This window comes from Suricata suricatta, chromosome 13, assembly GCF_006229205.1.
Source record: "Suricata suricatta isolate VVHF042 chromosome 13, meerkat_22Aug2017_6uvM2_HiC, whole genome shotgun sequence".
NCBI classification, from domain to species: Eukaryota; Metazoa; Chordata; class Mammalia; order Carnivora; family Herpestidae; genus Suricata; species Suricata suricatta.
This window is the reverse complement of record NC_043712.1, coordinates 61,610,674-61,628,332: the sequence shown is the minus strand read 5'-3', so window position 1 is coordinate 61,628,332 and position 17,659 is coordinate 61,610,674. Positions and strand designations below refer to the sequence as shown.

Below are 17,659 nucleotides of genomic sequence, written 5' to 3'. Positions count from 1 at the left end.
TTTACTCTCATCTAGACTACTATCATTAGCTCTTATGATGGCTAATTTTGTAGGTCAGTCTGACAGGTGTATTTGGAGGAGACTGCCATTTAGATTACTGGACTATGAATAAGTAGATCATTCTCCATAATGTGAGTGGGCCTCATCCAATCAGTTGATGTTGTGAAGAGAACAAAGGCCATCCTCCCCAACCTAGAGAGAATTCCCCAGCAGTATGCTTTCAGACTTCAGCTGCACCAGCATCTCTCCGAAGTGTCCAGTCTATCAACTCATATGGCAGATTTTGTACTTGCCAGCCTTCATATTCACCCAACCCAATTCTCTACAATAAATCTGTTTATATATATATATATATATATATATATATATATATATATACACACACACACACATCCCACTGGTTCTGTTTTTCTAGAAAACACTGACTTATACAGATTCTGTTACTGTGAAGTGATGAGTTACTGCAACAATATGTAAAAATATGGAAGCGGCTTTGGAGTTGTAATTGTAAAAGCCCTGGAAGTTTTAAAGCACAATGTTAGTAAAAACCTACATTGCCTTGGAAGGACTGTTGGTAGGAATACAGGTGTTAACAGGGACTCTGGCTCTGATGGGAATGAGGAACATGTTATTGGAAACCAGAAGAAAGGTAGTCCTTGGGGGTCGCCTGGGTGGCTCAGTCGGTTAAGTGTCCTGCTTTGGCTGGGGTCATAATCTCACAATTCGTGGGTTTGAGCCCCGCATGGGGCTCTCTGCTGACAGCTCAGAACCTGGAGCCTGCTTCCGATTCTGTGTCTCCCTCTCTCTCTGCCCCTCCCCCGCTCATGCTCTGTCTCTCTCAGTCTCAAAAATAAATAAAGATTTAAAAAATTTTTTTAAAAAAGGCATCCCGGGGTGCCTGGGTGGCTCAGTCGGTTAAACCTCCGACTTCGGCTCAGGTCAGATCTCACGGTTGTGGGTTCGAGCCCCGCGTCAGGCTCTGTGCTGACCGCTAGCTCAGAACCTGGAGCCTGCTTCTAGTTCTGTGTCTCCTTCTCTCTCTTTGCTCCTCCCCCTCTCATGCTCTGTCTCTGTATCAAAAATAAATAAAACATTAAAAAAAATTTTTAAAAAAAGGGGCATTCCTGTTATAAAGTGGCAAAAGAAAAAGAGAAAGAAAAGTTTGCTAAATTGTTTTAGTGCTTTATGGAAGGTAGAAGTTGTAACAACCTTAGATATTAGCAAAAGAGATTTATAAGCCAAGTGTTAGAAATACAGCTTGGTTTCTCCTTACTGATTACAGTAAAATGTGAAAGAAGACAAATGACCTGAAGAAGGAATTGATAAGCAGAACAGAAACTAAATATTTAGAAAATTCTAGGCCTATCCATATTGCAAAGAGTGCAAAGGTGTGTCTGGAGGGAACACCAATGTGGTCAATGATCTATTCCATAAGGAATAAATAAATTCAATCTATGGATTTAATCAGCCATTTCAGTAGAAGCCAAAAATCGTGATGGGATTGATTATACCAGCCAGGATTAAACAAAGGGGATACATACAGGATGAAATAAAGGCTTTAAAATTCCTGGGGTTCTAAGAGGACTAATAGAAACATCTCACTAAAAACATGTCTCCTCCTTCAAGAAAAGAGAAACATACCCCCACCAAGGGACCAACAGGGCTGTCACTACCACCATAAGCCCAGGGGCAAGGCTGTCTACTCCTGAGTTTAGGGAGGTGGGGTCACCTCTGTGGTCAGTGTCCAGACTGTTCCTGCCTGAGCTCAGGGACAGGGCCACTACCCCAGTGGGCCCGCACGACAATGGAACCAGAGCGTTATTTCTGAGCCTTAACATCTAACAACATTTGCCTTGCCGGGTTTGGGACTTGTTTGGGACGTGTCAGTTCTTTCTTCTTTCTGATTTCTCTTATTTGGAATGGGAACGTCTACCCTATGCATGTTCCACCACTGTATTTTAGATGGACTTAACTTTCCAGGTTCCACAGGCTCAAAGACCTGGAGGCATTCTGCCTCAGGATGAATTGTACCTGGAGTGTCACCCATTATCTGACTTAGACTTTGGACCTGGAACTGATGATGGAATGGGTTGTCTTTAGAGTCTGCTGGAATAGCTGAATGCATTTTACGGGTGAAGACAGGAATGTTGGGCACCCAGCAAACACAATGTTATGTACTGAATTAGGTCCCCCACTCCATTTCCCTCAAAATCCGTATTAAAGTTGTATTTCTCAATGTGATTATCTCTGGAAAAAGGACTTATGGAGTCAATTAAGGTTAAGTAAAGTCATGTGGGGAAGGCCCCTAATCCAGCAGGACTGGTCCTTAGAAGAGGAAGAGACATGGAGAGCCTGGGTGGCTCAGTCAGGTAAGCATGCAACTTTGGCTCAGGTCATGATTTCATCATTCATGGGTTTGGAGCCTGCTTTAGATTGTGTCTCCCTCTCTCTGCCCCTCCCCTGCTTGGACTCTGTCTTCCCCCCTCAAAAATAAATATACATTTAAAAAATTTTTCGTTTCAAGAAGAGGAAGAGACACCAGGAATGAGTGCGCGCATAGGACAAAAAGAAGGCAGCTGTCTATAAGCCAGGAGGAGGCCTCACCAGAACCCAATCTTTGCCAACACTCTGATCTTAGATTTCTAGCTTCTGAAGGAGTGAAAAAATAACTTCTGCTTAAGCTACACATTCTGTGGGATTCCACGGGGTACCCCAAGCAAATTAATATACTCCCTAGTGAATCTCACTTTGCACATGATAATCCATGCTTTACAGTTGTCAACAGTTTTTTTCCCCTGAAACAAAGATCCAATCCTATCAAATCCTATTCAGGTTTTTAACTGGTCCACAGTTAACTTCCAGGATTCTCAACCTCAGCACTACTAAATACGGGGACCCCCCCTTGTGCACTGTAAGCTGTTGAAGAGCATCACTGGCCTCCACCCACCAGATGCCAATAGCACCTTCCCACTAAGTTGTGAAAACAGACAAACAAAAAAAGTCTCCAGACATTGCCAAATGTCCTCTGGGGGGCAAAACCACCCTGAATGAGGACCTCGGCTGAGAATAACCTCAACTGCTTATTGTAATTTAAAGATATGAAATTACAATGTTGGATTTTAATTATTTATCTTTTTTAATTGTGGTAAAATATACATGACACAAAATTTACCATTTTAACATTTTTGTTCATGCATCATTTTCCTGGTTTCATTCATTTCCTTATGTTTCCTTTTAGCTCATTGAGCATTTTTTTAATGATTTACTTAAAGTAGGCTTCTCACCCAAGGTGGGGCTTGAACTCACAACCCTGAGATCAAGAGTCGCGTACTCTACTGTCTGAGCCAGCCAGGATCCCCTAATTTTTAAAGTCAGCTGTTTTAAATTCCTTGTCAGATTATTCAAAGACCTACATTTCTTTAGGGCTGGTGTCTGGAGATCATTATCACCATTTTTAAAGTGTCCATTTCAGTGCCATTAACCAACTCATTGCTGTGCAACCATTACTATCATGTCCTGGGTATACTTAAGACAAAAGTGTGTTCCCTATTTGGGGGGCAGTGTTCTGAATGTGTCTGTTATTTCTAATTGGTTTACTGTATTGTTCAAATCCACTATTTCCTTACTAATCTTCTCCTCCCTGTTGTTCTTTTCATTACTGAAATCCTACAACATTATACAGTGTATTATTACACATTCATTCAATAAATACTTATTAAGTGCCAAGGCACTGCTTTAATTGCTAAAAGCACAGCAACTTGTTAGAATATAAACTCCACAGCTCTTGTAGTCTGCTCTGCTCATTGACATATTCTAGAACATTTCAAACAGAGAGCAAGGAGTAAATATTTGGGAATAAATGAATGCATTTCAACTTGATAGATAAGCCTTTGTAGGGTTACCAATGAACACAATTTAATTTATTACACATTTCATATGAAATTAGAGTGTCTTTTTTGAGAGACTGAGAGAGAGAGAGAGAGAGAGAGAGAGAGAGAGAGAGAGAGAGAGAGAGAGAATGAGCAGGGGAGGGGCAGAGGGAGAAGGGGAACCCTAAGAGAGTTCAGCACTCAGTGCAGAACCCGACATGGGGCTCAATCCCGTGACCAGAGGAAGACCTAAGCCGAAAACAAGAGCTGGACACTTAACCAACTAAGGTACCCCAAAATTAGGATTTTAAAGGCAATCTATATATGCACGACTTTTTAATTTCTACCCTACCTCAATAAAGTGTTTTTTTAAATTATTTTTTTACAATAGTTTATTGTCAAATTGGTTTCCATATAACACCCAGTGCTTCTCCCCACAAGTGCCCCCACCCATGACCACCACTACCCACCTCCTCCTTCGGCCCTCAGTTTGTTTTCAGTATTCAATAGTCTCTCATGATTCGTGTCCCTCTTTCCCCAACTCTCTTTCCCCCTTCCCCTCCCTGTGGACCTCTGTTAGGTCTCTCCTGTTAGACCTATGACTGCAAACATATGGTATCTGTCCTTCTCTGCCTGACTTATTTCACTTAGCATGACACCCTCAAGATCCACCCACTTTGCTACAAATGGCCAGATTTCATTCTTCCTCATTGCCATGTAGTACTCCGTTGTATGTATACACATACACACACACACACACACACACACACACACACACACACCCCACATCTTCTTGATCCATTCATCAGGTGATAGACATTTAGGCTCTTTCCATGATTTGGCTATTGTAGAAAGTGCTGCTATGAACATTGGGGTGCATGTGCTCCTATGCATCAGCATTTCTGTATCCTTTAGGTAAATCCCTAGCAGTGCTATTGCTGAGTCATAGGGGATTTCTATCGATAGTTTTTTGAATAAGGTGGTTTTAAGAAAAAACCAACTTACAAACAACAACAGCAAAGGCAGCATCATGTGTCCTGGCATATAACCTAAACGGGCATGGTGCATTTCTAAATGTATATGCATATGTGTCCAGAATCTTTAAAACCAATCCCTGGAACATACCTTTACAATGTACTGCAATGGCGCCCTCTGCATTTTCACAAATATCCAAAAATTCTTTGACGATGGCATCAGTAGGGGTGCTGCCATCCGCAAAGAAAAGGTCATAGTGATCGAAACCAGCATTCGTAAAGCGTCTGGCATCATACATCCTTTTATTCAGACGAATAATAGTAGTAACGTTGTGATTCTTAAAATATGGAATATAGGCCTCAGGAGAATGTTGATGGTAACCTACATAGAGAAATTCACCAGATACTGTCAAATGCAGAAAGAAAACAATGGGTAACAATTTCACCTGTAATTGGGTGGAAAGGGTTATCTGAACTCGGGGCTGAATACCAACTTGATTATAACTATAAAAGCATTAATTTAAAAAGTTAAAAACCAGGCATAATGATGTACTAAAATGACCAAGTACATTAAATAATTAAGACAGACAAGCTTAATTTAACTCTTTGTCCTCCTTCAAAAGAAAATACAGGATAGATAGTTTTAGTAACAAAACTATAATAGGTCCCATTATCTTTGCATACCACTTTCAAGTCTGGTTCTTGAATGAGGTCCACAGAAGGCAATAAATCGGTCTGGTATTATCCAATTTAAATCTCCATTTTCTGCTTTCTGCAAAGGGAAGACCAGTACAATTTATTTTTAGACTTAATCTCCCGTCCACACTCCTTCTCAACACTGAGTGTCTGAAAGACCTCAAATCCATTTGTTTTAGCACAAAATCAGTTTATAAATGACCATGAGATAGGAAATAAAAATCTGCCTGCTAGGAGTACTCCCAGGGAGCAGTTAGTTAACTTCTGATCCTAATCACTTTTTTAAAAACAGAGCTTCTTTGCATGGATAGTCAGCTTTTGGGAAACAGAGCTAACTGCTGCTATTCAAAATATACCTAAGTATTTTAATTGTTTTATCCAGGTAAATTCTCATATAGTGCTGCTAATTAATAAGAAAGCAAACTTTTTCATTATGAGGGATCTTAGAAACTTTCCTATTTCCCTGAATAATGATGAACTGGATTCCAACATGAGCAATCTTGACTCCTTGAGCAAAGGGAAAAAAACATCTGATTTCTCAATATTTACACTTTATTTCCAGAGACACATAACTTCCATCATTTTGTTAGCTATTTAGTAAGAAAAATTTGCACTAAACCCACCAGGAAATTAACAGTACACTAAGATCACAGTGCATCTCAAGAAAAAACCATGAACATAAACTGATATTTAAAACACTTTACTTCTGTTGTTAAGTCCTTTCAAGTGAGTTACCATAACAATTATTTTAAGATAAATACAGCTCAACTCTAACAATGACAGAAATGGATACACAAAGACTTAAGAAGAAAGTATAACACACTTGATAGTGGAGGAGAGAACTAGCAACAAAAAGAAGCAACTGGGGTATTATACATTTGTGCATATCTACAGGCCAGTCAGGTAACCCAAATGAATTTACTTAATTATGAGTGAGGGGAATTAATGGGCTTTTGTTCCATACTAAAAGGCCTAAGCAGGAATGAGAATGAATCCAGATATTCCAATTTTGAAATGGAACTGGAAATCTGGAGTTTTTATAATGAAAAATATGTAATTAGATTTCACTGAATTGTAGACATCACATATTGTAAGATATACCCTGAATTCAGAGAAGTTATATAATAGGGAAAAAATGGGCATCATGGAGTCAATGAAAGACACTAATCCAAAATTCCTAACTATCTGTAGAGAAACCAAACCACCCATGGCCTGTAGCTACCTAAAGAGTTTCTTGTGTTTCAATGCAGTTTCACTGAAAGTAAACAGCATATGGTGGCAACCTTGCTACTACCCCCAACACTGCACTAATTTCTGCATTAGTGAAAGGGAAGCTCATTAGCACCTATATTGCTCCTCAGTAACACATAAAGACATCATTCTGCTCCCCTGAAGGAACACCAACTGGTGTTCTTAGTGGTTTTATTTGCCTAAAAAGAGAAAATATATTTTATTTCAAAGGTTTAATTTGATAAGGACAAGCACAACAATAATAGTATTAATAATTAAGTTATATTTACTAGTTTAGGATGTGCATTAAATATATATTGTACTTCAGAAACATACTAGTATTACAGAGAAGTAAACGTACAGCTGGCCCAAATGAATCAATCATGATATGTTTTAGATCTTTGGTACATTACAGTAATTACTAACTGTAACAATTCAAACAGTTCCGTTATACCAAGCAAGAGTTTAAAATAATAGGTACTGTAGGGGTGCCTTGCTGGCTCAGTCAGTTGGGTGTCTGGCTCTTGAGTTTTGGCTCAGGTCATGATCTCAGTGTCTGTGAGATTGAGCCCCATGTCAGGCTCTGGGCTGACAGAGTGGAGCCTGCTTGGGATTCTCTCTCCTCTCTCTCTCTGCCCCTCTCCATGTGTACTCACTCTCTCTTGCTCTCAAAATAAACAAACATTTAAAAAAAATAAAATAATACGCTAGAAATTGATTGTGAAAGGACAGTTATCAGAGGATTCCAGACACTGTTGCATAAAAGTGCTATCTGTTGAAATCACCCCATTGTTGGTGAGAATGCCTGCTCCAGATAACTACAGTAGGATAAAAAGACAAGATTCCACAAGTACTCTTGGCAAAAAAGACCTTTAGCATAATGGCATCTTACTATTTAAAGGGTGGAATGGTGAAATTAAATTGTTTATTCCTTAAAATATGCTACATTTAAAAATGCAGAGGACACCTATTGTTTTGCCTTCCTGGACTTTCTTCTTTCTCTCTCTTTTATTGTCTGTGTGGTTTGACAGGGCTGATCTCAGTTTGTCCCTCCAACTACTGTGATGGCCCACCCAACAGCTACCCTCACCAGCAACACAGCCTAGTTCAGAGTGAGGCACATGATCAAGCCAGGCTAATGAGGAACTCGTGAGTTTTTTCTGATGAGTTTGCCAAGTGAGTCAATCAATGCTGCTGGTCGCCATCACAAGTGGGGAGGGCTGGCCTGGGAACAAAACTAGCTTTTTCTGACGAGTATCTGAGTATGTTCATCTGATCAGGCATGAAGTTATAACACTTGCTCCGAAGTCAATAAATGTCCTTTTCTTAATTTAAGCCCTTTGTATTTATGTTCTGTAATTTACACCCAGAAGTGTCTTAACTTCATACAAACAAAAGGTTATGACAAAGACATTTTCCAGAGGTAATTAGATGTAAAAGGACTTTTATACACCTCATCAGATCCTATGCTAAGGGTTTTTTAATCTTCTCATTTAATCACTCTATGAAAATTATCAACACTAAAAAAAATTAAACATGAAAGAAAAATCCCCAGGAGCACATTCATGCACTCTGGCAAAGATGCATCAAATGCAGAAATCACCTCTAAGAATTGGAACTGTAGAAACGGGGGTAAGAGGATAAAGACCTGCCTTTTTTATTTTTTATTTTTTTTTTCCTCTATACATATCTAAATTGTTCACTTCTTCAAAAAACAAGAATATTACCTCTGTAAGTAAAACATGAATAAACGAGTTAAAAGCAGTATCCTTGAAAACTTACTTCATAGTGTTCATATTCATCAAGGTTAAATGTGTTGAAATTAAGGAAGTCATACTGCATTGCCTAAAATCCAAAGGAAAGCTTTTAAGAATAAAGATGCAAATAAAAAAAACAATTTCTGACCCAATTTCCTAGTTAAAAATATCAGGAGGTACCCCAAAAGAGCATTACTATATTTAGATTTTGTTCCACTTAATAGTTTTCGGAGAAAGTGGGCAATGTGTTTTAAATGCTTCCATTATCTGGAAAGTTAGCTATAATAATATTTATTTTAATGAGATTTGATTTATTTTTCTTTTCCATCATCAATCATCCTATCCATGTAGAGCTCAATAACCAAGACTTCAAAGAAATCCTACTAATTTTAATAAGTTGGTTAGTTGCTCTAATGATCAACACCACCAAGCAATGGTCCCTAAATAATAAAAAATAAACCATATGTTAGCTTATCCCAAACAAATCCTATCACTTCATAAGGATCTTCAAATTCTTCTGAACTGGGATTAAAAGATGAATGTTCCTGATACAACAAAATTCAAAATTTTGAGGAAAAAATTCTTCTTTCAATAAAAAGAAAAATCATAATATTTCTGTTCTATTCTGTAACCTCACCCTGAGTTGCAGTGCCAAGTGATGCTAAGTAAAATAAGCAGAGTATCTACTTTCTGAGACAAAGAAAGCTGGTGGGCTCTGAGAGGTGTTATCCTTGCTCACTGAACCAGACAGTAGGCAACCAAGTATTTTTTTTAATTGAAGTATAGTTGACATACAATGTTTTATTAGTTTCAGGTATCCAACATAACAAAGTTGACAATTACTCGGTGCTCACCATGGTAAGTGTAGTCACCATCTGTCACCATACAATGTTACTGTGCTACTACCGACTATATTCTCTATGCTGTACTTTTTATCTCTGTGTGTAAGCAAAAAAAATTCTAGATCAGCAAGGTATTCTTGGTTCAAAAGAGGTGACTCTATAAACTCAGCTTTCAAAATTTAAACTACTAAAATACAAATGGAGAATGAGAAGGCTACCATACTAAACAAAAACTCACATTTTAAAAAATATAGAATTTTAAATTCTAATTCCAAGACTATGATGAGTTATATTTCTTTGAATTTAAAATACTCAATATATGTCATGCTATTTGAACTACATGCTCCTAAAACAATGATACAATAAAATGTAGTTTAGAGGCAATTTCTATTCATAAGGAGAACCTATTAGAAGTAGCATTAAAATGAAGTCACAACTACTTTTAGAAATGTTTAATATAAACAATATTCAAAATCAGCTATAAATAAAAAATGTTTAAACTGAAAATCAGAAGCTTTTGACTCCTGAATAAAATTTAATATAAAGCAAGAAAAGGAGTCTCTGACACAGTTCCTAATTAATTAAACTTTGGATATAATATCTGATAAAAAAAAAAAACTAAGCCAACAAATAACAATAGAACATTAGTGTAGACCATTTCCAAGGCCCTCTAAATTTTTCACCTCTCTTTTTAACAGAAGTAGAAGTAGAAAGAAGGGAACCCTAGGATCAGGAGAGGCAGGGCTGCCTGCATTAGCAGTTCTTAGGGGTCTTTTATACCTGCTGTCCCTCCATCTCTTGATCATCTCCTCTGCACTAAAGTGAGGCCTGATGGAGCTGCCTCAGAGCCTGTGGCAATGAACTTGATCAGCTCCATCACAGTGACTGGACTCAAACCCAAAACAACATTAAGTTCCATACCTTGTTGCCTAATACAGGAAAAAAAGATATACTAATTAATCTCTAAATTTGTATACTAATTACTTAGTATGCTAATTTCTCAGAAAGTCACCATGTTTCATTATACAAGAAAATAAACCAGTGCTCCTTTTGACTGTGAGAATATAAGTCACATAAAAACCTGAGGTGTTGAAAGCTTATTTGATCCCCGGGCACTGATTTACAATTCTAGTTTCTTGTGCTACCCTAACATTCAAGACATATACCTGAGGGAGGGAGTTTTATAACCAGAGTCTGCTCTGTCACATAACTCTGGGGGACCCCATTCATTTAGAATATGATATTAAAGGTGTCCCTGGGAGTTAAAGACAGCAGGCAGTGCTGGTTATAAAACACAGCAGTTATTTTTTAAATAGCTTTGACAAAGCAGTGGTGACCTATTTAGTCTTATATAAAACCTAGGAACAAACTAATGGACTACACAAATTCTTCTGAACTAGAAATTGAATGCCTGAAGATTCAAAATGAAGTGTTGGTAACAATTACTGCAAAACAGACATGTCTGTGGTAAAGAGGATTGGTGGATATCAGACCCAGAAAATACATAAGTCAAAGAAAACCTGGAAATCAGTAATCTATTTACTTTTCAGTTTTCTTTGAAATCACAACACACTCAAAATAATGTCTGGATTTAGAACCTAATTACTTATTGACCTCTGTTGTTCCAGTGGCTTTTCTTCCAACTCATTCAGGGAAACACTCAGATTCAGAAAAATCATTTTCTGGTTTGGCATCATTCTAACGTTAGTGGGAAATGAGGTATCTGCCATCATGCACATCTTGGAAGATCCTTGCAGGAAAGGCTTATTAGTCTTCCAACTCAATACTGGGTGCATCCTACGATTCACTTACCTTTTTTACTGCATGAAAACAGTCGAGAAGTGTAATGTAGAAATTGCAACTTCCATAGGCAGCATCTCTGAAATCCCAAAAGTATTGAAATACATAGCTCAGTTAAATTTAATTTTCGGTAGTACACTTGCCTCAAAGCAAACTAGAATTTAAAAGCAAATCACATATTCGGAACCAGACTCAAAAAGAAAAATCTTGCCTTTTGATTTTACAGTCAAATGCCACTGTTATACATTTCACTGCAGTTTCTACCTATTCCAGTAGATACTGTTTTATAGGCATGAATCAATAATGACCACTTTCTAAATTTCAAATGATCTCCCTAGATCATTTTTGGCCTCGATGGCCAGGCTTCAAAAAGTTCCTTGAGTTCTAATCAGTAATATGTATCCCTTCCCACAAAAGAGCAAGGGATTGATCTTTTCTTTGAACTTGAAAATACCATATTAAACTATTACAAGGTTAAGACTTCTTTTTGATTCTGTATATACATATGTGTGTGCATGTACAAGTATGTGCTGCAAGTATGTCTATCCACAAAGAAAAACAATATTGGGAAATCAAAGTAATATTTGAAATACTAGGTGCAATCTTTGTACAGTGGCAGTATCATAGCCAATGAGGTTCATCTGAGGCGCATCACTGCTAACTGAAATACTGGTTGCAAGCTAAAAAGAAAGCAGTCTGCTCTTCACATTATGCTTTCACATTTTTTAACAAGTTAACTGAGTAACTTCTTTCTGATTCTTACAAGATTAGAATACCAAGAAAACCACAGGAACTAATGGGTCAACCACCTTTAGTAGAGGCTTTAGTGCTCTTGGGGAAGTGCTTAAATTAGTTTACAGACAACTCCACCCAACACTGCATCAACATCTATCTTTAATCTTACCACAAATCTGTTATTGTCAGTTAAGGTTTTGAACTTCACTCCTATCTGTTTCTCCTTTCTAGCTACCAGGAGCAATTACAAAGGAAAATGTTTGGAATTAGGCAAGATAAAAATTAATTCAATTGTGATCATTCTAGACATGCCAAACTCTTGAATGGTCCATATGTGGTCCCATGGTGGAAGGAAACAGGCTGCTAGTAAAGACATCATTAATTGCCTGACTTGGTTGATTTTTCACATTGTAATATTACTTAACCTGAACAATTATTTCAGTTTTCAATTTACACAGATCTTAAGAATATAGACTTTTATAGCAACATGAACAAGGAGTAAAAGGACTATTTTAGTTTAGACATTACTGTCTGGATTGGTTAGAATTACTGAGTTAAGTTATAGATTAGCCTTCATAGGATTATACACAAAGTCTTATAACATGCCATTTTTGTCCAGTAAGCTTCTGAATTTAAAAAGCTGCTCATCCAAAAAGCTAGACCAGGTCTCTATGCAACCTAGAAAATGACTTTACCGATAGTTTATTGGCAATATTCAGGAGGAGAAAAACAAAATGACTCTTAGCAGTTTTCAGTGTGGTCACTGGTCAAACAGCAGCAGCATCTCCTGATCTTCTTAGAAGTGCTAATTCCCAGACCCACAGAGTCAGAGGTTCTATGGGTGGGCAAGGTAATTTTTGTTCTAACAGGTCCTCCAGGTGACTGCAATATTATGTTCAAGTTTAAAAATCACTGACCTAGAGAATCAACAAATATTTGTTGATTTGTAGTAATAACTTTTCCATGGAATAAAGAACACTTTTTAGATAGAGAACCTATGGGTAAGGAAACAAAGTAATTTAGCCTAAACCAAAATCAAAATTATCAGAAGAAATACGGTAAAGTCTCAAATTGCATCCCAGTGGTTTTGACCACTTTTATTATCTTCTTAACCTACTGATAATTCTTCCCCAGTCAAGTTAAAGACATGTTGATTCAGTCTTTGTGATAACTTGATGCATTTATTCAATGCATATTTTTTGAGAACCTAGTCTAGGCCAAGCCCTGCTCTAGTCAATGATAATTTGACAAGCTTTGATCTGGGCTCAGCTAAAGTTCTGCCTCATCCATCACACTACCTGAAGAGACAACAAAAATCTTTCTTTATTCATTCTTGTTTACTTCATTAACACCTCCAACTTTAAACACACCCATACTTCCTTCCTTCTACCCAAGCCATCAGGCTTCTTCAAAAAAAAAACAGAATAGCAACTATGAATCTGGATGTTAAGGTAGGGGCGGGTAAGATCATTTAACAAACTTAGAGAAGCAGATGAGAATCAATGAAGGAGTATTGCTGAAAACCAGCAAAACAATGTCAAGTATTAGTTTAAAAAATAACAGCTTTTCCAACAGCTTGTATGCATAATAGCCCCAAACTGCAAACAGCCCAGAAATCCATCAAAAGGGCAAAGGACAAATTGTGATGTATTCATAGAATGGAATGCCACAAAAGCAATAGAAAGGATGCCTACACCATAGATACATCTCACAGCCACGATGTATTTAAAAGCTAGTCCCAGTTCTGCAAAATGCCTACTCTCTGACTCCATTTATAAGAAGATCAAAGTCAAGAAAACTAATTGATGGTGGTAGAAGTCAGCAGTGGTTATTTAGAGGGTGGTTACTCACTAGAAAAGGGCGGACCGTAATCCTCAGGGGTGCTGCCAGTGTTCTATACATTGAACTGGACGATAGCTACAGTTACACATGAGTTTAGTGGGCTGAAAATATATAGAGACCCCCTCCACCACACACAAAAAAATCAACGCAGACACAAAAGAGTATTATAGGTAATACCAAAAAATAAAAATATATGCTCTTCATAACAATAATCCTAAGGTATCGAGAAAATATTGAACTACATTTTATACTATTTTTTCATTTAGAGAGGCAGAGAGAAGTATTGAATATATCCATTAAAAAATCAAATCAACTTGGCGATTGAAGAAGTATATCTAAGCTGGATTAAATCTTATTAACTACTATTGTGGAGCACCAAAAATTCTAACTATAAATCAATGCTATTCTTGTTAACAGCTGTATTTATACTATGCACTTCAAGAGGCAAGAATAAAAGACTATAATGCAATCTCTTCCAAAATATTATCAAACTTAAAAAAAATATTATCAGGGGCACCTGGGTCACTCAGTCGGTTAGGCGTCTGACTTCGACTCAGGTCACGATCTCACAGTTCGTGGGTTCGAGCCCCGCATCGGGCTCTGTGCTGACAGCTCAGAGCCTGGAAGCTGTCTTAGGATTCTGTGTTTCCCTCTCTTTCTGACCCTCCCCTGATCGCTCTGCCTCTCAAAAATAAATAAAAAACATTAAAAATTTAAAAAAAAATAAAGGCACCTGGGTGGCTCAGTCGGTTGAGTGTCCGACTTAGGCTCAGGTCATGATCTCACAGCCCCGCGTCGGACTCTGTGCTGAATGCTTGCTCAGAGCCTGGAGCCTGCTTCAGATTCTGTGTCTCCTCCTCTCTCTGCCCCTCCCTGCTCACGCTCTGTCTCACTCTATCTCTCAAAAGGAAATAAATGTAAAAAAAATTTTTTTAATATTATCAAGCTTTATTAATTATGATTGGCCTACCTCCTAATTAGTAAGTTCAACAGAACAGTAAAATGTGAAGCACCAGATTTTTTAAAAATCTGCCACATGCTGATACTTTTGTAGAATGCAATAAGTATAAAATACAACAGTATTGTACTATTACATACCCAAAATAACACATTAACTTTATTTCTGTAAATAAAATCAAATATTTTTATTTAATAAAAATGTTTTTTATAAAGAAAAATGAATTACTAGAAAATAGAAGGGAAAAAAAACACATCAAATACAAGCCCAAATTCTTCTAATATTTGATTCCACAGACAAAAATATTCTATTACATTATTACAAATGTCTCTAAAATCTCACTCCCAATTCCTATACTTAGCTGGGATCAAAAACTTCACAGATTGACACTAATTCATAGGCCATCCTTGGAGAAACAATACTTTAGATATATCAAATATCTGGTATCTGTGACTGCAAAGATTCATATTTACCACCTTGAGCTGTTTCTAGCTAAGTCCTGTTTTTTATTAGAGAATTACAAACATTTGCTCCTGGGACTAGAAGTAATGAAGTGCTAAACTTCAGTAATTTTAAACTCAGGTATGGCAAAAATAACAACAACAACAACAAGGCAACATTTATTCTATTTTTGGCCTTTGCATTTAAAACAATGCAAACTCTCTTTTACATCAACAGTGTTTCATGGATCCTTACTTGGATTATGTGAAATGTGTGTGCTTATTCTATTTCAGGACCTTGCGCTATAAACTTTCAGAATGGCACTATTATAGAGGAATACCAATAATACCAATATAAGGAGCTCTATACAACTAAATTATCACTGTATATCAATGTTCCTGTGACTCACAAACCACAGATACAAGCCTTTCTTCTAAAGGAAGTATATGGTTGCTGTTAGACTACAGGCTAAGAAGAAAAGCAGAGCACTCTCCAGGTTAGAAAATAATCTTCATCTCTTTCTACCCACCTCAAATAACATAATACCTAAAATAATCCTTGTACTAGAAAGAAAGGTGGTGGTACTGTCAAAGCAATTTTTCTAACTTGCTAACTCACTTAATATACAAAGTTTTGAAACAAACATCTATTTCATGGAGTAAGTCCATGAACAGTCCTACAATTATTGAAGAAGATTCTGCCCAATGGGAGACCCATCCCAAAGCTTGTCCACAATGAAGTCAAATTCACAATCTTATATTTAGTATATGTGCTGCTGAAGCGAGCACTATACAATCTTTCATTTAAAAAGTGAAGCCATACCTTCCAAATCAGGCATTCAAGGTATATGCAACAATACTAAAATTACTACCTAACTTAACAAGCGGAAGAATAATGCAATACTTGTAATTACCAACACAGCATGTAATCAGCAAAATTATTTCACACCTTTATTACACGTCAAGTGCCATACAATATTTAGATTATGTAGCTAAGTCAAGGATTTTGAGAAACACACAGAGAAAACTTTTAGAACTTAAAGAAAAAAAGAACACAAGTTTTTTTCAAAAGATCTTCAACATGATCACTTGGTAAGTTTGAGATGAGGACGAGGGCGTCATCCATTCACATACAGACCGTATTTACAAAGTGCCTCTAGGACACAGCCACTTGTTTTCTCTAGTAGTGGTGCTATTAGCAACCTTGCCCACTATCTCTGCTGGCAAATCCCTAGGACAAAGAGGTTCCTTTTTACTCCTGATTATCAGGAAAACTTCTCTCTTAACTCTTCAGGACCCAACTACTCAGTGGTAGCTCCGAGTCCTACTCCAGGACTCTCATCTGATTACAAAGCATATTTTCCACATAGAAGTGATTCACCACCTAGGGACAATGTCTAGAGACATTTTGGTTTCCACAATTAATTTCATGGAGAAGGAGGTACTACTGGCAAGTAGCAGGCAGAGGCCAGGGATGCTGCTGAGCGTCCTACAATACACAGGATAGCCTCCACAACAAAATGTTGATAGTGTTACTGTTGAGCAACCCAGATCTACAGGGTTATTTACACCCACTCTAACATGACTATTTACCAGGTCTTCTTTTTTTCAGAAACAATTTATACCACAATATTTCCGGCAAGTGCTTGATTGAATTTATCATATCACTCTCATATTTACCTGAAAGGAATATAGGATGTATTTCCACACATTAATATCCTATATGCTTCTTCTGGAGTTCTCCCCAAATATATAACCTACATATGAAAAGAAAAGAAAATGGCAATTTATTTCTAAATGAAGATTTAGTGCTGTCACTGCAAAGTTTTATACAATTTCTCTCCAATAACCTGAGCCTCAATCTCTAGCTTTCCCAAGGATCCTGAGAGTCACCCAGCACCCATCAGTGAAACTTTTTGTTTCAATCTGCCATAGCTAGTTTCTGCTGCTTGCAGAAAGAGCACTCACCAACAAATTCACCACAATCTTTTGTAGTAACAAGTATAGCATTTTTAAAACAGACTTTCTAAACCAAGACGTTAGACTGAGCACATACTTTTACCTCATCTCTTTTCTGAAAACCCACTGAAATGACCATAAAGAAGTGTGTGGGAGTCAGGGTTGGGAGATGGACTGAGACTGGGGAAAAGGACATAAAGTCAGAGCAAGTTTATTAACTCCATCCATTTAGATTTAACTACTTAACAATACTTTGTAAGAAATACAGTTTTCCTATAAAACTGCATTTGTTTCCTATTCTCATTGGCTTCTTATATCCTCAGAACTACATTATGCTTCCATTTTTATATGGTAGAATTACTTTAAGTAGATGCTTTAGCATTTCAGGTCCACTGCTAGTATTCCTTGCATTTCTGATAGTTTCTTGTTTTCTGCCCTGACATTTACGGACTATGTATGATTTTTGGTGGGTAGGTCTTTTCTCTCAATAGTTTATACATGTTGTTCCACTGTCTTCTCAGTTGTAGTGTTGCAGAAGTATTTTACTAGGCTCATTC

General features: G+C 37.3%; 1 protein-coding gene across 7 annotated transcripts in view; it reads right to left on the bottom strand.

Moving 5' to 3' along the window:
• CDC14B (cell division cycle 14B) overlaps window positions 1-17,659 on the bottom strand; it is a 102,992-nt gene that overhangs the window by 20,322 nt on the left and 65,011 nt on the right. For all 7 annotated transcript variants that reach the window (XM_029920322.1, XM_029920321.1, XM_029920324.1 and 4 more), the window contains exons 5-9: window positions 16,824-16,900; window positions 11,181-11,247; window positions 8,552-8,614; window positions 5,528-5,615; window positions 4,995-5,225 (exon numbers count right to left, since the gene is read on the bottom strand). In XM_029920322.1, coding sequence (XP_029776182.1) covers window positions 4,995-5,225; window positions 5,528-5,615; window positions 8,552-8,614; window positions 11,181-11,247; window positions 16,824-16,900 — 526 coding nt within the window. The remainder of the gene's footprint in view (window positions 1-4,994; window positions 5,226-5,527; window positions 5,616-8,551; window positions 8,615-11,180; window positions 11,248-16,823; window positions 16,901-17,659) is intronic.